General features: G+C 40.1%; 1 protein-coding gene across 2 annotated transcripts; it reads left to right on the top strand.

Moving 5' to 3' along the window:
- Positions 1 to 189: 189 nt before the first annotated feature.
- LOC126958311 (inactive ribonuclease-like protein 9) lies at positions 190 to 5,303 on the top strand. 2 transcript variants are annotated; one of them, XM_050796590.1, is made up of 5 exons: positions 190 to 247; positions 759 to 793; positions 1,488 to 1,539; positions 2,442 to 2,477; positions 4,316 to 5,303. In XM_050796590.1, coding segments are annotated over exons 4-5 (630 nt in total). In that variant the 5' UTR covers positions 190 to 247; positions 759 to 793; positions 1,488 to 1,539; positions 2,442 to 2,476; the 3' UTR covers positions 4,945 to 5,303. The 2 variants fall into 2 exon arrangements, with proteins under 2 accessions (XP_050652547.1, XP_050652546.1); XM_050796589.1 differs by lacking the exon at positions 759 to 793.
- The last annotated feature ends 19,205 nt before the right edge of the window (positions 5,304 to 24,508 follow it).

Here is a 24,508-nt window from a genome sequence, read left to right on the forward strand (position 1 = left end):
AAATGGCACTTCCTACTGTGACTCTAAATATAAGGCCACAAAGGGGCAGTGTCTCTCCATGTAATGACTGCGTAGGGTCTCTCATTACATGGAGAGACCCTACGCGAGAATAAAGTGAATGTACAAAGGAGAGTAGAGTGGGAGAGAGTAGGAACAAGAGTCTAGTCAAGAATTTGATTTCTGTCTCCTGCCCTACCTCTTGGACTTCCAACTTCTGTGAGTCAATACAGTGCCCCTTGCATTTAAGGTAATTTGTTTGGAATTTTTCTCACTGTCAACCAGGGAGTCCTACTACTATAATATTATATCACAAAATATTTAATATCTCTAAAATTTTTAATTCTTTTCTTTTTTTCTATTCTTTTTGTTTCTCAGGTGATCTAAAATTTTATTGATTAATAAATTTGTAAATTCTGAAAAATAGCCCATTCTAAGAATATGGAATTCTATGAACATAAAATACTGACTGTCCCAATAAATATTAGCTCTTATAATAATAATTATTGTTGCAATGTTTATTGTGATTTCTATAAACACATCGGACTCATTTTAACCTTTCCCTTTCCTACCTTCTTGGATATTTATATTTTAAAATTTCAGTTTTTTTCCCTTTTAAGTAAAATTTGCTGTTTGTCTTTCAATATAAATTATTGCAACTTAGAATTCTAGCTATTGAAATGCTAGAGGAAAGTATCAGCTATTCTTTTTATTGTATTTCTCAAATTTTCCAAAAAATTATAACAATTTCTTTCTGACAGAAACATCTCATCACACTTTCATCAGCACTGAGTTTGTAAATTATTACAATTATTGTCAATTTAAAAGATTTAATTTAGTTTTTCCTTTTGTGATTAAGGCTATATAATTATTATATGATTGTGATTTATTGATGCTTCATTATATAAGGTGTTCAAAAAAATTTTTTTAATTAATTTAATCTAAATCAGTTTTAAATTTACATTTTACTCTTAAATTTAAAAATTTAAAATACCACTTAATAATCCTTCTGAAATACATTGGTCCACCTACAAGCCCATTACTTATTCCAATCTTTTCTTTTTACTGTAAACTTCTTATGTGTGTGTTTAAATACAGAGTTCTGATCTGGGGCTCAGAACTTGCATTTTAGGAAGAGAAACTAGATAGACAACCTTTCCAAGGCCTTTCTCAGTCTGCAAATCTAAGTTGCAATAAACCTTCCAAGCAAGTGTAAAAACAGGGAGGAAAAGCAGGGACTTGAACAGGTAATTGTGTGCCCATGTTCATAGCAACATGATTCACAATAGCCCAAAGGAGGAAGCGACTCATCCCATTCTTCTTCCAAGAACATTTGCTGAAAAGGCCAAACATTTTCCCTACTGTTTTCTGATGTTTTCTTTTTCACAAGTTCATTTTAATGCATATTAAGAAATTCCTCCTTCAACTTTAGTGAACTAAGAATCACCTTTAAATTTGTTTAAAATGCAAATTTCTGGATTCATCCACAGAAATTTCAATTAGTGAGAACCCAGGAAAAACCAAGACGCCTATATTCCCCAGGTAGGCCAGGAGTTTCTGCTGTGTGAGATTACCAGGCAAAAACTTCAGAAACACTGAGTGATCTTGTTTCAACACTATTTATTCTGTGTTCTCCCTCCCTCCCTCACTGCCACCCTGTCTATCTCTCTCTGTCTCTCTCCTCTGTCTCTCTTTCTCTCATTTACTGTTAATCCTCATTTCTACCACCTCCCAGGCACCCTATAATCTACTTTCTGCTTGTCTCCGTAGTGAACATTTGAATAAGAAGAGGAATGAGTGTAGATTGCTTTATGAGATATCAAAATGTTTCATAAAATGATAACAAGTACAGGTACAGTGGAGTGCACTGGTAGTCCAAGCTACTTGGTAGGCTGTAGGAGGATTCCTTGAACCCAGGAGTTCTGAGTCAAGCCAGCCAACATTGTGAGACCGTGACTCTTAAAAAAAAACCCAGTAAAATTATAATAAGTAAAACAGCATATTATGGCATATCAAAAGAAAAAGGGTGTTCAGAAACAGAATTATGAAATATAGAAAGTAGCTTTTAAAATTAGAGATGAGACAATAGCTTTTTTCCCATATAATTGATGCTGAGATTACGTATAAACCATGTGAAAAAAGACCACACTAACTTCTTACTATAAATTAAAATAAATTGCAGATGGTTGAAAGATTTCTAAAAATCTGTAAGAGTAACAGAATGGAGTACAAAAAAAAGTACACATACTTTGAGATGAGAAAGGATTTTGAGAAGAACGAAACCACAATTGAATTCATAAACCAAGAATTAAGAAGGTTGCAGATTTAAAAAACAAGACAGTATTCTGGACAGGCCCTATGCATGTTCTAGGGCAGTAGAAAGGGCAGGGCCACAGCTGCCTGAATTCTGCTTCTCACACGTGTACTGTCCATGTTCTCTCCAGATCAAGATGTTGCAGAGGCTCCACGTTCTCGTGAGAGTGTGTTCTGAGCTCTCTGGCCTGTCACCATGGGATCACTCTTCTGAAGAGACTTCCTGGAGGACACTGATGAGAGTGTGAAAGCAGGGATGGGAGGAAAAGCAGGGAGGGGAGGGACAGTGTGGCACATGGCCACCCCAGAGTGTCCATTCTCACATCACTATTTTACGCAGGTTTTTCTTTTCTTTTCCATTCTTTGCACTCCTATGCTCAACTTTCATATTGTCTCCACTTTCTGATGTGTCCCCCAACATCCACCTCTCTTTAATTCCATCATTCTCTAACCTTTCTACACACATATGAACAAACTCAGTATCCAGCCTAGAACAGGAGGTTGTCCATCTCCATCACTGATAGATCAAGGTCTCCAGGGAACAACTGTTAGAGAATCACTCAGGTTGCCACCAAGTAGGACTTCTTTTACAAAGAGCTTGGTAAGGTAAGAAAACTCAGGAGATTGCTTCTGCAATAAAACAGTTGGTTCTTCATGGAGTGTGGACCAATTTGTCAAAGCACTCTAGGGGCTCAAATTCAGTTTTAAGATTGGCCATTTCAGTAGTCACTGTGTTTGACAGCCTGGAGAAGGAGATACAGTCTAGCCTTAGGAAGGGAAACCAGACTGATAGAGGCCATAGAATACCAGCTAAGAACAGATATGTGGAAATTAGACAAAAATAGGCTTGAACCAGGAGTCTGCCAGATCTAATGTAAGATTTTAAGCAACTTCCCTTCACAGAGAGATATTAATAACTTTACCTTCTTTTTGCAACATTCATTGTTATAACAACAATACTAAAAATAATATATTTATTATAGGGTTGTTTGGATGATGGTGATAATATACTTAAAGTGCTTAGTCTAGTGCTTGGCACTTAACTCCTCATTATGCTAGCTATTACTGTGTATCATTGTTTTTAGTTTAGGATGACTTCAAGAATGTATTTATCCCAGCTGCTCAAAATTGAACCTTCCTTGATCCCTTTTCCAAGGGCATCTATGGTCAGAAAAGAGCAAGGGGAGAAAGAAAGACACGGTTAAGGAATTTTTTTCTTATCAAAGTGGAATGTTTGAAAGGGGAGGGTGGCTCTTTTCAGAGCAAGTTCTCAACTCCTGGAAGCGGAAAAAGATGCATTTGTTTCAGACGGAGGAAGCATGTGAGCCTCCTCTCTGCCTCCCTCCCTTTCTCATCACTGCTGTCTTGATTTCCTTTCTCCTTACTTCTCTCCTTAATCTCTCTTTTTTTTTTGAGGCGGAGTCTTGCTTTGCCGCCCAGGCTGGAGTGCTGTGGCACGATCTCCGCTCACTGCAAGCTCCACCTCCCGGGTTCACGCCATTCTCCTGCCTCAGCCTCCAGAGTAGCTGGACCGACAGGCGCCCACCACCTCGCCCGGCTAATTTTTTGTATTTTTAGTAGAGATGGGGTTTCACCATGTTAGCCAGGATGGTCTCAATCTCTTGACCTCGTGATCCGCCCGTTTCGGCCTCCCAAAGTGCTGGGTTTACAGGCGTGAGCCACCGTGCCCGGCCTTTAATCTCTCTCTTGCTCCATTTCTTCCTTGTTTCCTTTTCTTCCTCCTTACTTTTATTTCTCTTCCATTCTTATTCTCCTTCCTTTCACCTTTTCTTCTCTTACCACAGCTCTAGGCTGAACTGTAGGCCTAGTAAGGTCATTTCTGTGAATAATTTAGAAGTATTCAGATCGATTATGAGTTGGCGATTTAAAAATGATCCAAAATCTTAGAGCCCAGAAAAGCAATATGTGGCATAAATGTGCCCCTCACAGGAAATGTGAAGCAAGCACATTATCCCAACAGAACATATCTCCTTATCTCTTTTAGTGTCTACTGGAAAAATGATGAGAACTCCGATCACCACACACCCACTGCTCCTGCTTCTATTGCTGCAGCAGCTGCTGCAGCCAGTGCAGTTTCAAGAGGTGGATACAGATTTTGATTCCCCAGATGATGATATGGAAGAATTTGAAGAGTATTTGGAAGAATTTCATAGGACAGGGCCCACCAGACCACCTACCAAAGAAAACGTCGAAAGACGTGTCATTATTGAACCTGGAATGCCATTATATGATAGGGACTACTGTAATGAAGAAATCATGAGAAAAAATGTTTACCACAAACAGCGTTGTGTGACAGAACATTACTTCCTCCTTATGCAATATGACGAGCTGGAAAAAATCTGTTACAACAGATTTGTGCCATGTAAGAATGGAGTTAGGAAATGCAACAGGAGCAAGGGTCTTGTAGAAGGAGTGTATTGTAATTTAACAGAAGCATATGAAATACCGTGGTGTAGATATAAATCATTTTATAGGAGGGGCTATGTCCTTCTCACCTGTGCATGGCAAAATGAAATACACAAACTTATTCCTCATACTATAAATGATCTCGTGGAGCCACCTAAACACAGAAGTTTCCTCAATGAGGATGGTGTCTTTGTCATACCGCCCTAGCAGAGTGTTCTCTGAGAGCTTAGGGTGGGAGGAATAATCCTCTCCATACCGATCCTTATAGATCAAAGTTGAGAATGGTAATTTTGTTTCCATTCACTTTAATCACCCACCTTCCTTTCTTCCTTTCCCAACACCTCACAAAAGCACCATAGCCTCGGTTCACAGATAGTGCTCTGAGATGTGGTCTCATGCAGGTCCCACAAGTTAGCATGCCTTGAATGTGTTATGGATACAGATGCCTGCAGTGGAAGGATGACTGGCACCAAGAGGAAAAGGAAATGGTTGCCTGAAATGTGCTCCGAAGACACATCCATGTGACTCTCTAGTTCAGCAGAAAGAATAAAAAGTGCTTCAATCTAGTGCAGTGGCTCTGGTATGGTGATGTGGGGTTTCTCAGTTTGGAATTTTCTTCCTTGTAACACAATTTGGCACCAACAGAACTCAAATCCCTTTCAGCCATTTATGTAATACATCTTCCTAGGGCTGTGTGTGTGGCGCTTTCACTTGTCTTTTTCTTTCTTACAGGGCAATACGTAGATTCAGATGTGGGCAGCTCAGGATAAAGCCTTTCTATATTTAGGAAGGCAAACTCCCCAAAGGACATTTCTGTCGTCCAGTGTTATTTGTGTGAATTCCCACATCTTTACTTTAATTTAGCTTAGATGTTTGTGTTTACAAAATTACAAACAGTTTCTCACTTTTAGAAAGAGTCACAATTATCTACAATTATTTTCCTCACTTTCTAGTAGATGTGGCTGCCTCTGAGAATACATCACCTCAAGAGAGCGGCTGGAGGATCAGTCTGATGAAAGAAAAGGAGAAAATTATCTCCTTTTCTTCAACTTTCTTTCTTTCTTTTCTGTTTTTTTTTGAGATGGAGTTTCGCTCTTGTTGCCCAGGCTAGAGTGCAATGGCGCTATCTTGGCTCACTGCAACCTCTGCCTCCCAGGTTCAAGCGATTCTCCTGCCTCAGCCTCCCTAGTAGCTGGGATTATAGGCATGTGCCACCACGCCTGCTTAACTTTGTATTTTTAGTAGAAATGGGGTTTCTCCATGTTAGTCAGGCTGGTCTTGACTCCGACGTTCAGGTGATACGCCCACCTCGGCCTCCCAAAGTGCTGCGATTATAGGCATGAGCCACCGCGCCTGGCCTTCTTCAAACTTCTTAACATCATGTTACTATTATTGCTTAAAACTTTCTGAAACAGGGATAAATAGTAGTGATGGGGGATGGTAGGGAGGCGTCCATTGCTCTTTGCACGCTTTACCCAAGTCCAGTCTGTTAGTCTCCTCCCATTCCTTACCCCTGTCTTTACACTCAGAGCTGTGCTCCTAATTTATCAATAAGTTGATGTAAGTAAGGGCCTAGAACTAAGGACTGCTAGACCCCATTTTAGTGTCTATGGGAGGAACACAGGAATTCAAGCTTCTAGGCACTTGTGATGGTTGATTTTATGTGTCAACTTGATTGGGTTAGGGGATGCTCACATAAACGTTTTTTTCTGAGTTTAAGTGTGAGAGTGTTTCTGGAAAAGGTTAGCATTTAATCCATAGACTGAATAAAGGTCTCTCTCACCCATGCAGGTGGGCATCGTCCTATCTGTTAAGGGCCTAAATGGAACAAAAAGGCAGAGCAAGGGCAAATGGACTCTCTCTGCTTGAACTGAGACATCCACTTTCTCCTGCTCTTGGACATCAGTGCTTCTGGTTTTTGGGCCTTTATATTCAGACTAGAACTTATGACATTGGTTCTCCAGATTCTCGAACCTTTGGGTTTGGACTGGAACTCCATCGCCAGCTTCCCAGCTTGCAGATGTCAAATTGTGGGGTTTCTCAGCCTCAATAATTGTATGGGCCAATTCCACATGATAAATCTCTTTCCGTGTATCGATATATGCTCTATTGGTTCTTTTTCTCTGGAGAATCATGACTGATACAGCACCAGTCTTCATTTGGAGGCACATGGCTTTTCACTGAAATGTCTGAGTGAATAAAGTACCATCCAACTTTTAGAAATCTCCATGACAGCTTCTAAAACTCAACCTTTTGTACATGAGCTGAAGAAATTCTGCACATGGGCTAGCCTGGCTGTGTTCTACAGACCATCTCTCTGGGTCATGCTCATCTCATTGATCTTGGAGGTTATACAACATAAAATATATTTATAAGAATACAGCCAGGCACAGTGGCTCATGCCTGTAATCCCAGCACTTTGGGAGGCTGAGGCGGGCAGATCACCTGAGGTCAGGAGTTCAAGACCAGCCTGGCCAAAATGGCGAAACCCTGTCTCTACTAAAAATACAAAAATTAGCCAGGTGTGGTGGCCCATGCCTGTAATCCCAGCTATTCAGGAGGCTGAGACAAGAGAATCACTTGAACCCAGGAGGCAGAGGTTGCAGTAAGCCAAGATTGTGCCACTGCACTCCAGTCTGGGCGACAGAGAGAGATTCTGTCTCAAAAAAAAAAAAAAAAAAAAAGAAAGTGTATGGTATAGTACAATAACTAAGACATGAATACAATCACGATGAACTTTTCTTTCTCCAGAATAGAAAATCTGATCCAAATGCCTTTTAGAATTAGAATCGTAGAAATAGAATAAGGCTCATTTGCACAGATTTCCCCTGTAGTCTAATATTGCACAAGAAACCAAGACCCTGGCCCGTATCCACCAGATTCCCTATGATAAGTCCAAACCGTAATTTCAGCTTCACTGATTGTAATATTTCAAATAGTTATTTTCTAACATATATTAACACTCTATCCTCAATAATATCGAACTTCATTATTAAAATGAACATCGTACACGACTTGGACTCACATAACAATTTATTACTTATGCTAGCATTCCTTGAGATGATACCCCATTAATTATTTTAATTGTAGTAAAATATAACTGACATAAACTGACCACTTTAATCATGTTAAGTGTGCAGCTCAATAGCATTAGGTATATTCACATTGTTGTGCAACCATCACCATGATCCATCTCCAGAACTTTTTTCATCTTGCAAAACTAAAACTCTCTGCTCATTTAAATAATAATTCCCCTTTCAACCTTTCCACCAGTTTCTGGCAACCACCATTCTCCTTTCTGTCTCTATGAATTTGACTGCTCTGGATACCTCATATAAGTAGACTCATACAGCATTTGTCTTTTTATGACTTGCTTATTTCACTTGGCCTGATGTCTCCAGGTTTTACTCATGTGTCGTAATTTTTTTCTTTTTAAAGGCTCAATAATATTCCCTTGTATGTATATAACACATTTTTTTAATCCATTCATCCACTGAGAATGCTTAAGTTGTTTTCACCATTTGGCTACTGTAAATGTTGCTGCTATGAACATTGACATACAAATATCTGTTTGAGTCCTTGGTTTCTTTTTTTTTTTTTTTTTTTTTTTTTGATGTATGTATGCGTAAGTGGAATTGCTGGATCATATGGTAATTCTTCTTTTTTTTTTTTTTTTTAGAGAAACTACTATACTGTTTTCCACAGTGACTGAACCATTTTACATTCCAATCAGCAGTGCACTACGGTTCCAGTTTCTCGAAACCCTCAATACTTCTTTTATGTATATATAATAGCAATTTCAATGGATATGAAGTGGTGATGCAATATTAATTTTAAATTATACTTACTCAGTGAAAGAATGTAGGCAAAGCATTCCCAAGAGTAAGAGAAACTATCAACACAGCATTTTGTTTCCTAACCAAAATAAACCCAACTGGTATTCTCTTTGAACATTTCTAATGTACATGCTGTTATTGAATAAATAAATAGGAGAAAAGTCCAGTCCAATGAACGGACAGCACAGTCGTTCCTATCCCCTTGTGTTAGTGGAAGTTGCGAGAGAAAGTATAAATGCCGTGTTTGCTCATTTCCGCATGCCAGCGTAATTTCACAAAGACCCTCACTCTATGACAACCTGCAGCTCTTTGAGAAGAATGTTTGAAGATACTTCAGAATAGAGCACACGGTCCCCATGCTCCATATCTGTTTACCTAACTCACTATATTCCTATGGTCTGTAGAACATAGCCAGGCTAGCCCATGTGCAGAATTTCTTCAGCTCATGTACAAAAGGTTGGATTTCAGAAGGTGTCATGAGATTTCTAAAAGTTGGATGGTACCTTATTCACTTAGGCATTTCAATGAAAATGACACCAGTCCTTGTGTTTTCTTACTCACAAAATAAGGTCTGACCAGGTTAGTGATTATACTTCTGTAATCTATAACCAGCTGTACTCTTACATCCAAATCTTGATGTGATTCTGCTTTAATGTAACTTCTGAGCAACTTTGATGTGATTTTGCATATATTGAATCTTTACCTCCTATAAATTGTGAACTAAAATACTGCACTGGAGCCGTCTGATAGAACCCCTCTAAAGAGCTGATGCTGAGCTATAGGCCTCCCAGCCTGCAGACCTCAGTAAGACTTCTGAATAAAACTAACGTTAATTATTTAAAAGTTGGGTTTTTTTTTCTTTAGTTGACAGGATTCTTCAGAGGAACAGAATCAATAGGATAGATATATGCAAGGGAATTTATTAGGGAGAATGGGCTCACATGATTAAAAGCGAAGTCCCACAATAGGCTGACGGGCTATATGCAAGCTAGAGAATCATAGAAGCTGGTAGCAAGCCAGGCTGTTAGAGAAGCTTGTCTGAGGCTGAAGGCCTCAGAGCTGCCACAGGGTGGGGAGGTTGTGGGGAGCAAGCAGCCAATTGGATGGTGCCTGCCCACATTGAGGGCAGGTCTTCCTCTCTCAGTCTTATCTGCCAGTCTCCTCTGGAAACTGCCTCACCTGCCAATCTCCTCTGGAAACACCTCCACAGCCATCCCCAGAAACAATGCTTCTCCAGCCATCTAGGCATCCTTCAACACAATCAAGCTGACACCTAATTTAACCATTCACACCTTTCTATTCTAGCACAATATTCTTAGATGACATTAGGAAAAGAATAAAACCAAAGCTAGTAACTATCCCTGTGCTGCTCCTTGAAAATCGATGACACTAAATTGAATCCTATTCAATTGCCCTGTAATATTTTGGTACAAATTTGAATTCATATTCCTGATAAATTCAGAGCCAATAACTTTTATTCATATATATATGTGTGTATATATATGTGTATATATATGTGTGTGTATATATATATGTAGCAGTCACAATACCTCACACTGTATCTTCTTTATGATATAAAATGTTTGAAGTTTTTTATACACCCTTTGAGTTTTCATCATTACCTCTTGTGTCACAAGTAACGGGGTCATATTCTCTGTCCATTGTTTCCTGTTTTTCCGGTCTCACAGCAAGTAAAGATAAAAAATGAAATCACGTATTTTATCCAAATCTTTCTTTTCTTTCTCTCTCTAAGATGGATCTTTCTCACATGTCTCTGACATAAGATCATGACATCTGTGAACTGTCATATTTTTGGACACAAGGAAGCAATGGCCCATCCCCTCCTCATCACATTTGATGCATTTCTTGCATCATTTGCTTTGAGTACAAGAAGAAATATTCCACCTAAGTTTCCATAGTTGAAAGGTTACAAGAGCTAGTCATCAATATCAAGTTCTTCTTAAAAGATCAAAGGAGATACCTGCAGCAAGCTGGAGCCTCTGGAGCGTGCCTCGAGTCCTATCAAACTGAAGGTAAATTAGTGTTTAAACAAGTGAGATTTTAAATTCAGGGGCATGTCCCATAAGATAGAATGATGATACTTAGATGTTTTCCAACCACTAGATTATAACTTCAAGTGAACAAGAACATTTGCAGTGATGGGTATATATACAAATGTGCTGCCTTACTTAATTCAAAAAATCAAATATTTGACGTTGTTCCACTGTCAAAGATTTTCTTCCTTCTGTTTTTAAAATATGTTCATTACAAGTGGGTATAAGCAACTTATCACTTCAATATATACCCTAGTGTAATAATGCCCGAGTATTTCCATATTGAAATGCATAATATTTTGGCATTCTCTCATTCTTTTCTATCCTCAATGCCTAGTGCCTGCCACTTAATATTCAATAAGTCTTTTAAAATGAATGAATACATTACATATAATATAGAATTTTCAATTGTATAAACATTTTGATGAACTAATTTTTTATGCATATTCCACAGCATGCACTGTGTTCATTGTTCAGGTTAGAGATCAACAAAGGGAAGAGCAGCACATTTTTGGATTTTCCATATTGGTCTAGCAACCTGTGCAGCAAACGTCAAAATAGAAAGTGGGCTTCTAAGGAGGAGGGAACATTAAGAATATGAAAAGGAAGAATTTCAAGAGAAAATGAGAGTAAGAAAATGAGGGATTTTACCCTGCTTGAGAAACAGGATGGAAGATGACCAAGGGTTGGACATGAAAAGACCTCTAAAGAGATGTTTATGACAGGAAGAAGAGTAAGGTCAGTAAAGGGGCACTGCTAGTACCTGGGAACTAAGGCAATAGTGAGTGTTACCCAATGTCTGCGCTTTCAAACCTCCTGCCCCTTTCTGAACGGAGAATGTGGAGTTCACGGGGGAGGGCAGAGGGAGAAAGAAAGTCCCAGGCCTGTGTTCCAATAGCACACATGCTCACTTGTTAATTTTTGGTGGGGCACTGAAAACTTAATAGTTGCCATAATCTATTCCAACTTAAGATATAGGTTGCAACTTTAGAAAAATGGACATTGAAAGCTTATTAGTGAATCATTTGTTGAAATTTTGAGCCCAGCATTTGGAGAAGCTTCTAGTGAAAGAAGTTCAACAAGTAAGTGAAGATCTGAGACTACTGGTCCTGTAGCTTGTAGTAATTAAAATGTAGAAAAATTTAATGCAACAATCATTCCGAAACACAGTAGTTCAAACAAATAGAAGTTTATTTATCAGCAGAGCCCAGTGGCTCACGCCTGTAATCCCAGTACTTTGGGAGGCCAAAGCGGGTGGATCACCTGGGGTCAGGAGTTCAAGACCAGCCTGGCCAACATGGTGAAACCCCGTCTCTACTAAAAATACAAAAATTAGCTGGGCATGGTGGTGTGTGCGTGTAGTCCCAGCTAGTTGGAAGGCTGAGGCAGGAGAATCACTTGAAACTGGGAGGCAGAGGTTGTAAGTGAGCCAAGATCGTGCCACTGCGCTCCAGCCTGGGCAATTCTGTCTTAAAAAAAAAACAAAAAAAAAATGAAGTTTATTTCTCCCTTACATAACAATCCAGGGAAAGGCAATCTGTCATGGTGGGAAGCTGGCTTTTCTCCATGTGATCATTGAGGAACTGGGGTTTATCAAGGTCGTGATTCTACCATTTCCCAGTACTGAGGTGTATCTCGGTCTGGTTGGTTGAAGCCAGCTCACCACAGATCTATCTGCCTTTCAGTGCATGGGAATAAGAAAAAGTAAAGTAGAGGGAAACCAGATTTCTCTAAAGAAGACATAGCTAAGAATTTGCTCACATTTTTTCAACTCACATCAACCTGGCCAGAGCATAGTGACATGGACATGTTTAAGGTAAGGAGTTTGGGAAATTAGTCTGGTTCTAGAAGGAAGAATATGTATCCTGGGAAACAATTACCAGTCTGTCAAACATTTCATCTTACCTAATAAAATTAATTTTCTTTTTTTTTTGTTTTTTTACACGAAGTTTCACTCTTGTTGCCCAGGCTGGACTATAGTGACGTAATCTTGATTTACTGCAACCTCCACTTCCTGGGTTCAAGTGATTCTCTTGCCTCAGCCTTCCAAGTAGTTGGGATTACGGGCATGTGCCACCACGCCTGGCTAATTTTTTGAATTTAATGGAGATGGGGTTTCACCACGTTCGTCAGGCTGGTCTCAAACTCCTGACCTCAGGTGACCCACCCACCTTGGCCTCCCAAAGTGTTGGGATTACAGGCGTGAGCCACCATGCCTGGCTGAAATTTTTTTTCTTATTGTTTGTTATTCAGCTTTAAGCATCTGCCTAGACCCACTCTAGACCTCTGCAGGAATTCTGGGAACACACTCACTACTCTACTGCCTCCTAGTCTGTGCAGCTCTATGTAAGGCTGCTAGTGAGACATAATTTCTTGGCTACTTTTGCAAGGTCTTATCCCAGTCAACTGCAACAGAAGTACAGAATCCATTGCCAACAATTTCTGCCGAGAGTGACTGCTGAAACCTGACTGCAAAGGCTTGGTTCACTGGTTCTCAACTTCGCCTCATTAACCAGAGTCTCCTGTAAAACTTTTAACAAAAATGCCAAAGCTCAGGCCCACTCCTGGAGATTTAATTCACTATGTGTGGGTAAGACCTAGCCGTCTGTATTTTTTTAATGTGTCACAGACAATTAAAGGTTCAGCCAGAGCTTTGGATCATTGGTTAGCATCATGCCAGAAGTCTAATACTAAAACATATTATATCCAAAAAAGAACTTTCCTATACTAAAGATGTATACATCAGGCTATCACAGATGAATGACAATAGCTATTAACATTCTACATCTAGCTAGCTCTCCTTGCTCTGGTTGAAATTAAACAAACTATTACAAATAACCAAGGAGGCTGGCTGCGGTGGCCTACACCTGTAATCCCAGCACTTTGGGAGGCTGTGGCTGGTGGATCTTCTGAGGTCAGGGGTTCGAGACCAGCCTGGTCAACATGGTGAAATCCTGTCTCTATTAAAAATATAGAAATGAGCTGGGCATGGTAGTGGGCGCCTGTATTCCCACCTACTCAGGAGGCTGAGGCAGGAGAATCACTTGAACTCAGGAGGCAGAGGTTACAGTGAGCTAAGATCATGCCACTGCACTCCAGCTCAGGCATTAAAAGTGAGACTCCATCTCAAAACACAACAACAACAACAACAACAACAACAAAAATACCAAGGAATGAGAGTCTTTATGGCAGTCTGGTTCACCCTATAGGTGACATGACTGCATCTGGAAGTCCAATTCAGCCGTCATTGTGCAGGGTTATCTTGGAGAAGTTATCTGCCTCTCCACTTATCATCTAGGCTACATGGAGCCTGAAAGCATTTCAAGAAGCCTGAGCATCCCCTCTGATGGTCTGTGATGTGCCTCATTATTTATTCTGATGAGGGTGTAACCTAAGGACTTTTTCCTCAATGTCATCTCCAGTTTACATAATGAAACTTTTCATTCTCCAAGACTAAGCCTCACCAGAAGAAATTGAGAGATGTATGCCTAATGGTTTTGCTCTCATATTCTCCTTCTATTCTCATTATTGCATTATTGTCATCCCTCTGGTTTTGGCTGGAAATGGGGCAAAGCGTTCTTTTGCTTGTCCTTGTCAAATTCTTTTACTTGCAAGTAACAGTAAACTGCATGGCCTAGCTATCCTAAGTTTTTCTACCAACTTAATTGAGAAATCAGATTTTTTTTCTGTTTCTTTAGAGGTGAGGGTCTCACCATGTTGCCCAAGCTAGTCTCAAACTCCTGGGCTCAAGTGATCTGCCCTCCTTGTAATCCCTCTCAAAATGCTGGGATTACAGGCATGAACCTCTGTGCCTGGCCAGATTTTTTCCTGACAGAAACTAATCTCAGGACTAGGGAAGGAAAATGTGAGATGAGCCTATACTATCCTGTAATTCTAGAAAATACAGAAATATTCTAAAAAGGATAAGGGCCTGAAGGAGCACTTAATGACCAAAGCTGGAACAATTTTAGCACCAGAATAAATTTTAAAATACCATCACATTGGGGATTAAGTGTAAATAAACACATTTTTAAAACAGTGTTGCATGTAAACTCAGAATAGAATAAACATTCATGAAGTCTACACTGCTGTGAGTTTTAACTCAGAATAAAGTAAATATCCAAGCTGGACATGACAATGTGTCCCTAAAGTCCCTGCTACTCAGAAGGCTGAGGTAGGAGGATCCTTGAGCCCAGGAGCCTAGAAATCTAAAAGGTTGAACTCATGGAAGTACAGAGTAGACTTCAACAAACTAGGCATAGAGGGAACACACCTCAAAATAATAAAAGCCATAAATGACAGCCAACATCATACTGAACAAGGAAAAGCTGAAAGCATTTCACCTAAGAACTGGAACAAGACAAGGATGCTCACTTTCACCATTTCTACTCAACATAGTACTGGAAGTCTTAGCTAGAGCAGTGAGACAAGAGAAAGATAAAGGAAATTCAACTTGGAAAAGAGGAGATTGAACTATCTCTATTTCCAATAATATGATCTTATACCTTGATATGATCTTATACCTAGAAAACCCTAAAGACTCCTCCAAAAGACTTCTCAATCCAATGAATGAATTCAGTAACCTCTCAGGCAACAAAATCAATACACACAAATTAGTTGCACTGTTATACCAACAATGACCAAGATGAGAATCAAATCAAGAATTCAATCCCTTTTACAATAGCTACAAAAAATAAAATGCCTAGGGATATACTTAACCAAGGATGTACAAGAACTACAAAACACTGCTGAAAGAAATTGTAGATATCACAAACAAATGGAAATACATCCCATGCTCATGGATTGGACGAATCAATATTGTAAAATGACCATACTGCCCAAAGCAATCTATAGATTCAATGTAATTCCTATCAAAATATCAACATAATTTTTCACAGAATTAGAAAAACAATTTTAAAATTAACATGGAACAAAAAACAAAAAAAAAAAAAGAGCTCTCCTATTCAGGCTCTTAAGCGAAAAGCAATCCTAAACGAAAAGAACAAATCTGGAGTAATCACATGACCTGACTTCAAATTATACTACAAAACAACATGGTACTGTTATAAAAGTAGATACACAAACTAATGAAACACACTAGAGAACACAGAAATAAAGCCAAATGCTTACAAACAACTGATCTTTGACAAAGCAAACAAAAACATAAATAAGGGAAAGGACACCCTATTCAATAAATGGTGCTGGGAAAACTGGAGAGCTACGTGTAAAAGAATGAAACTGGATCCTTATCTCTTACCTTATATAAAAATCAACTCAAGATGGATCGAAGACAAATCTAAGACCTGAAATCACAAAAATTCAAGGAGATAATCTAGGAAAAACTCTTCTAGAGATTGCCTTAGTAAAAGAATTCATGACTAAGACCCCAAAAGCAAATGCAACCAAAATAAAAATAAATAAGTGGGACCTAATTACAACTAAAAACCTTCTGCATAGCAAAAGAAATAATCATCAGAGTAAACAGACAAATTTAACAGAGTAAACAAACAAACCTACAGAATGGGAGAAAATATTTGCAAATAATACATCTAATAAAGGAGTTATATCCAGAATCTACAAGGAACTCAAACAAATCAGCAAGAAAAAAACTCTTAATAAAAAGTGGGCAAAGGACATGAATAGACATTTCTGTAAAGAAGATATACAAATGGACAACAAACATATTAAAAAAAGCCTGATGTCACTAATCATTAGGCAAATGCAAGTTAACACAACAATAAGATACTACCTTACCTCATCTAGACTGGACATTATCAAAAAATCAAAAAACAACAGACGTTGGCATGGATATGCTCGTACACAGGAATGCTCATACACAGCTGGTGGGAATGTAAATTAGTGCAACCTCCACGGAAAATAGTATGGAGGTTTCTCAATAACTAATAGTAGATCTACCATTTGATTCAGAAATCTCGCTACTGGGTGACCCAAAGGAAAAGAAGTCACTATATCAAAAAGGCATCTGCGCATGTATGTTTATCACAGCACAATTCACAATTGCAAATATATAGAATCAGCCTAAGTGCCCATCACCCGATGCGTGGATAAAGAAAATGCGATATGTACAGTACATATACCATAGGACACTACTCAGCCATAAGAAAGAACAGACGAATGTCTTCTGCAGCAACGTGGATGGAACTGGAGGCCATTATTTCAAGTGAAGTAACTCAAGAATCAAAAACCAGATACCGCCTGTTTTCACTTGAAAATGGGAACTACGCTATGGGTACACAAAGGTATACAGAGTGGCTTAATGGACACTGCAGACTCAGAGGAGGGGAGAGTGGGGAGGGTGAGGAATGGGGAGGATGAGGGACGCAAAACTACCTTTTGGGATACAATGTGCACTACTTACGTGATGGGTGCACTAAAATTCTAGACTTCATCACTATACAATTTGTTCCTGTAACCAAAACCACTTGTACCCCTAAAGCTACTTAAAAAAAAAGTACAGAGTAGAAAATGGTCACCAGAGGCTGGGAAGGTAAGGAGATGAAGGAGATGTTGGTCACAGGGTACAAAATTTTAGTTAGACAGGAACAATTAGTTTAAGAGATCTATTGTGTAACATGGTGACTATAGTTTATAACAATTTATTGGTCGCGTGTGGTGGCTCATGCCTGTAATCCCAGCACTTTGGGAGGCCGAGGTGGGCAGATCTCCTAAGGTCAGGAGTTCAAGACCAGCCTGGCCAACATGACGAAACCCCATCTCTACTAAATAATACCAAAATTAGCCAGGCATGGTGGCGGGCGCCTGTAATCCCAGCTACTCGGGAGGCTGAGGCAGGGAAAATTGCTTGAATCCAGGAGGCAGAGGTTGCAGTGAGCCGAGATCATGCCACTGCACTCCAGCCTGGGTGACAGAGTGAGACTCTGTCTCAAAAATAATAATGATAATCATAATAACAACAATGTATTTTATTCTTGAAGATCGCTAAAAGAGTGGATTTTGTATTTCTTATCACAAAAACCATAGGTTAATTATCTCAGTTTAGCCACTCCACAATGCATACATATTCTAAAACATCATATTGTATGTGATAAATATGTATAATTTTTGTCAATTTAAAATAATTAATTTTTAAAAAAGAATTTGAGAATGGCCATATACATTTTAGATAAGCAGACTTCAAAGCAAGGAAAGTTATCAGGTATGAAGAGGGTTGTTACATGTTAAAGACATCAGAATTCTCCAAGAAGTCATCATTGTAATTACAGAGCATCAAAATGTGTAAGGTAAAAAATGATAGCCCTGCAAGGAGAAATAGATGAATCCACTATTACAGTCGGAGACTTCAGCACTGCTGTATCATAAATGAACATATTTAGTAGGTAGAAAATCAGTAAGACATAGTTAAACTCAACGACACCATCTCTGGCACTACTTAACCACATGTTCATTCATTTATTCAACAAGTATGTATTTTGTATCTATGCATGCCAGTCGCTTTGCCAGCATTGGGCACACAAAGTAAAATGTGGGTACTTGGCTCAAGGTTAAGTTGTTCCTAAAACCAGAGTTCAAACAGATTCAGGTATGCGTAGTTAACTGATAAGGCAGTGTTTGGAAGGGTTCCAGTTACATGAAAAGAATTGATGAAGAGGAAGGATTCTGCATGATAGAAAAGAAAGATGATGGCCGGGCATGGTGGCTCACGCCTGTAATCCCAGCACTTTGGGAGGCTGAGACGGGCAGATCACGAGGTCAGGAGATCCAGACCATCCTGGTTAACATGGTGAAACCCCGTCTCTACTAAAAATACAAAAATTAGCCGGGCGCGGTGGTGGGCGCCTGTAGTCCCAGCTACTCGGGAGGCTGAGGCAGGAGAATGGCATGAACCCAGGAGGCAGAACTTGCAGTGAGTGGAGATCGCGCCACTGTACTCCAGCTTGGGCAACAGAGCAAGACTCCGTCTCAAAAAAAAAAAAAAAAAAAAGAAAAGAAAAGAAAAGAAAGATGAATAGTGGGGCAGAGAAGCAAGAATGGTGTTTCACATCCATCCACCTCCTCACCCCACACACCACATACACACTAACAACATGCACCTTGTCTTTTTGACCAATGTTGAATACTATGGAAAGAGGAGCTTTAAGTAGAATGTGGTGGAGTTATTTTTATGAGAGATGCTGAGAACAGAGAAACAAACAATACTATTTTGGTGCTCAGGGGATAAAAGGCAGCACTGAGTGATAAAGGCATAGTGTATCCACTTGACTCCCATCCCCCAAACCCACCCAATTCTAAGATCTTCATCTAAACAGTTTCAGCACTGTTGGATGAAAGTACATCTTGGCGCAGATGCTATTGTTTTCATGGAGCCATGATGTCGATCAGGCTCCCACAGGTATCTTTGTTACTAAAGGGCACCATCAAGACTGAAGCAGAAGAAAAAGAGAATCAAAGACACCATCTGATACACCTGACCTACTTGTCTGGGAGCATTTTGAGGGCTCCCCTGGAGAATCCTAGATATGGCAGAGATGAGACAGGTGAGACTTTACGGAGACCTGTAAGGGATGGAGTAGACATTACCCACTGTCTCTAAGCGTCTGCAACTCTTTTCTTCCTCTGTGGGTTGTAACAGAAACCTCCAATTTCACCTGAGCACATAGCCATCCAAAATAAAAAGAGAGTCTGGGACATATCCTTGAAGGGGAAAAGTTGAGTGAAAGCTCTGAGAAGTGTCCTTGAAGGGAAGGAGAATGCCATATTTGCTTTTTCTTTTCTTTTTCCTTGGAATGGACATGTCTGAAGCTAGAGTAGCTATCTTGGACCCTGATGGGGAAGCCACATGCTGAATTTAGCAGAGCAACAAGATAGAGCCTGACTGTCTGACACCATGGAACACCATAACAGACCTAAATTGACTATCCCTGGACTTTAGAAAACAAAGTGTAAAGGCTGGCCATGGTGGCTCACTCATGTAATGAATGAATTGAGGCCTGGAGTTTGAGACTAGCCTGGGCATGAGACCTCATCTCTACAAAACATTTTTTAAATTAGCCAAGTGTGGTGGCACACACTTGTAGTCCCAGCTGTCCAGGAGGTTGAGGCAGGAGGATCCCTTGTGCCCAGGAGTTCAAGGCTGAAGTGAGCTATGATCTCATACTACTGCACTTCAGCCCGGGTGACAGACTGAGATTCCATCTCTAAAAAATAAAATAAAGAGAAATGAGAGAAATAAACACTTTTTTGTTAAGCCACTGCTACGTGAAGTTTCTGTCATTGCCAAACCAATTCTAATTAATACATACAGGAATTGGAGAGATGGTAATAAACTCGTGAGATATAGGTTACTATTAAAGTGGTCCCATCAGTAACTCCAGACTGGTGAGGCCTGAGAAGATTTGGTTATCCAAGTTGAGGCCTGACGTGAATTTCTATCACTACATGTAATGAGATAATCATAAAAACAGAGGCATAACAGTTGAGGCTACATTACAGAAATTGTGAACCTCTTCTAGTTATTGTCCAATCCGCATTCTTTACCTCAAATATTCTGGCATGGGAGGAGAACAACAACAACAAAATTAAATTTTATGCATTAAAGAAAGAACTTTTTTTTTTTTTTGAGATGGAGCCTCACTCTGTCGCCCAGGCTAGAGTGTGGTGGCGCCATCTTGGCTCACTGCAAGCTCTGCCTCCCAGGTTCATGCCATTCTCCTACCTCAGCCTCCCTAGTAGCTGGGACTACAGGCGCCCGCCACCTCGCCCGGCTAGTTTTTTGTATTTTTAGTACAGACGGGGTTTCACCATGTTAGCCAGGATGGTCTCGATCTCCTGACCCCGTGATCCACCCGCCTTGATCTCCCAAAGTGCTGGATTACAGGCGTGAGCCACCGTGGCTGGCCTAAAGGAACAACTCTTAAGTTGAGAATTACAGTTTGGGATTTCCTTATTTATGACTTATTTATGAGCCAGGAGGACTGCAGAAATAATTTATGCTTCATTAGCCTCAGATGATTCTTCTTAGTCCTGAAACTCTTGCAAGCATAAGTGAGGCCCTTTAATCAGCCTTCTGCCTCTCTAAGCCCCAAGCTAAGACCCAAACCTAGATTCCTAGTGCTTGGTGTCCTCAGTATCCATCATGATTTATCAACACAGGTCACAAGAAAGCTTTGTGAGATACACAAAATGCAGTCAAATATCTACCGAATTTGTGAATTGAACAATAAAATTTGCAAATTAATTTAAAAGCCTAAGGAAAAACTATGTGTCTTATGTTTTTAAATTGTAACCAAGTTGAATTCCAATTGCTAAAACCAAAATAAACTTCTGAATAGGCTTTCCGAACAAACTGTTTTGAGTGCTCCAGAAAACTCACACCAGCGCTTCTCTTTTGCATCTTCTGTTCTGCAATAGCCTGATAACATCAGCATGTCCTCAATCGCTGCTCAGTGCTTAGTTTAGAGAAAAATCCCCATGATCCGAGCCCTGGAGCCAGCCCTGGGCCTTCTGTTTTTGGCTGAGGGCCAAGAAGGATACAATGATGGCTGTAGAACTTACTGACAGACTCAAGGGAACCCCTGGGGCACAGCTTGGGCATGATCAAAGGATAGAGTTGATCAGTTAAAAAAATTATGTAAGAGGAGAGCTCCCAGCGTGAGCAACGCAGAAGACGGTGATTTCTGCATTTCCAACTGAGGTACCGGGTTCATCTCACTGGATACGAACAGACACTTCTCAAAAGTAGACATATATGCAGCCAACAAACACATGAAAAAATGCTCATCATCACTGGCCATCAGAGAAATGCAAATCAAAACCACAATGAGATACCATCTCACACCAGTTAGAATGGCAATCATTAAAAAGTCAGGCAACAACAGGTACTGGAGAGGATGTGGAGAAACAGGAACACTTTTACACTGTTGATGGGACTGTAAACTAGTTCAACCATTGTGGAAGACAGTGTGGCGATTCCTGAAGGATCTAGAACTAGAAATACTATTTGACACAGTAATCCCATTACTGGGTATATACCCAAAGGACTACAAATCATGCTGCCATAAACACACATGCACATGTATATTTATTGTGGCACTATTCACAATAGCAAAGACTTGGAACCAACCCAAATGTCCATCAGTGACAGACTGGATTAAGAAAATGTGGCACATATACACCATGGAATACTATGCAGCCATAAAAAAGGATGAGTTCATGTCCTTTGTAGGGACGTGGATGAAGCTGGAAACCATCATTCTCAGCAAACTATTGCAAGGACAAAAAACCAAACACCACATTTCTCACTCATAAGTGGGAATTGAACTATGAGAACACTTGGACACAGGAAGGGGAACATCACACACTGGGGCCTGTCGTGGGGTGGGGGGAGAGGGGAGGGATAGCATTAGGAGATATGCCTAATGTAAATGACGAGTTAATGGGTGCAGCACACCAACATTTCACATGTATACATATGTAACAAACTTGCACTTTGTGCACATGTACCCTAGAACTTAAAGCATAATAAAAATAAATAAATAAATAAAATCATAGTTTAGAAAAATTATGTAAGAGATTTGGAACATTCCAATATGTGCAGTCCATTACACATTGACCTCATTCTCACAGTAAGAACACAAATTATGAAAGTAACATGTCCAGGCTTCAACAGCTTGTAAGTATAAAATAAGGCTACACCTTCATTTAAAAAACACTTAAAGACTTCAAACGTCCATATCCCCAGATAGGAATGTACTTTTCCTTTAACGTCCTTCGGTAACTTATGAATTTCCTGGGGTTGCTACCTTCATGCATCCTTACAGGCCCTTTGAGTTCTTCCTGCTGCGCTCCTTGTCCAGCGGTCATATCCATAACTGTCCTGTCAGAGGATATCTTGAGCCTGTTCACACAGGAGCTGCTGCTTCCGGCATCACCCATCGCCTCTGTTTCAGGTGAGAGGTCCCTGCTGCTTCCCTTGGACTTTTATATCTCAAGAAAATTACAGCTAGAGAAGAGGAATAAGCTCTAGTGTTCTATATGATGGTAGGATGGCTATAGTTAATACACTATACAGTTTCAAATAGCTATTAAAAGGTCAAAAAATAACAGATGCTGAGTAGATTGCAGAGAAAAGGAGAACACTTACACACTGTTGATGGAAGTGTAAATTAGTTCAACCACTGTGAAAAGCAGCGTGGTAATTCCTCAAAGAGCTAAAAACAGAACTACCATTCAACCCAGCAATCCCGCTGAGTATTTACCCAGATGAATAAATCATTCTACCATAAAAACACATGCAGCTGGGTGCGGTGGTTCATGCCTGTAATCCCAGCACTTTGGAAGGTCAAGGCGGGCAGATCACTTTAGGTCTGGAGTTCAAGGCTAGCTGGGCCAACATGGTCAAACCCCATCTCCACTAAAATTACAAAGATTAGCTGGGCATGGTGGCACACACCTGTAGTCCCAGCTACTTGGGAGGATGAGGTGGGAGAATGACTTGAACCCGGGAGGCGGACATTGCAGCAAGCCGAGATGTCATACCACTGCATTCCAGCCCAGGCGATAGAGCAAAGATTCCATCTACACACACACACACACACGCACATGAAATGTTCATTGTAGCACCATTTACAATAGCAAAGACATGGAATCAACCTAAATGCCCATCAATAACAGATTGGATAAAGAAAATGTGGTACATATACACCATGGAATACTAAGCTGTCATAAAAAAAGAATGAGATCATGTCTTTTGTGGGTACATGGATGGAGCTGGAGGCCATTATCCTTAGCAAATTAACACGGGAACAGAAAGCCAAATATTGCATGTTCTCACTTATAAGTGGGAACTAAGTGACGAGAACTCATGAACACAAAGAAGGGAACAACAGACACTGGGGCCTACTTGAGGGTGGAGGGTAGGAGAAGGGAGAGGAGCAGAAAAAAAATAACCACTGGGTACTAGGCTTAGTACTTGGATGACAAAATAATCTATTACAACAGCCCCCCATGACATAAGTTTACCTATATAACAAATCTGCGCATGTAGCCTGAACCTAAAATAAGTTAAAAATACATAAATAAATGAATAAAGTTCTAACAAGAATAGACTATATCTTTCCCTTCATTATTCAGAACAGACCTGGGATCAAATGGAAGTCTTTGAAGTCTGGGTGCGGTGGCTCACGCCTGTAATCCCAGCACCTTGGGAGGCCCAGGCGGGCAGATCACGTGGGCGGATCATGAAGTCATGAGATGGAGACCATCCTGGCTAACATGGTGAAATCCCGTCTCTACTAAAAATACAAAAAATCAGCAGGGTGTGCTGGCATGCACCTGTGGTCCCAGCTACTCGGGAGGCTGAGGCAGGAGAATCACATGAACCAGTGGGGCAGAGGTTGCAGTGAGCCCAGATCGCGCCACTGCACTCCAGCCTGGGCCACAGAACGAGACTCCATCTCAAAAAAAAAAAAAAAAAAAAAAAAAAAAAAAAAGTCTTTGAAATTAAATTTAAATAAAATTGGAATTTAAAAACATTCAAACAGTACTTAAATATGCTGAAGGTAACAGCTTTTTATAAGCCTGTTTGTTTGCCTTTGGAAATATTTCCTAAGGATAGAGCCCTAGAAACAAACTTCACGGGTTACGTGAGTATTTGATTAGTGAGAGTCACCAAAATGTACATGTATGTTCTGTGTACTTTTCTATAACTGTGTTATACTTCAGTTTCAATATGTTTAAAATTGTTCTGGAATTGGCCGGGCGCAGTGGCTCATGCCTGTAATCCCAGAACTTTGGGAGGCCGAGGTGGGCAGATCACGAGGTCAGGAGTTTGAAACCAATCTGACCAAGATGGTGAAACCCCGTCTCTACTAAAAATACAGAAATTAGCCGGGCTTGGTGGTG

The sequence above is a fragment of the Macaca thibetana genome, chromosome 7, assembly GCF_024542745.1.
Source record: "Macaca thibetana thibetana isolate TM-01 chromosome 7, ASM2454274v1, whole genome shotgun sequence".
NCBI classification, from domain to species: domain Eukaryota; kingdom Metazoa; phylum Chordata; class Mammalia; order Primates; family Cercopithecidae; genus Macaca; species Macaca thibetana.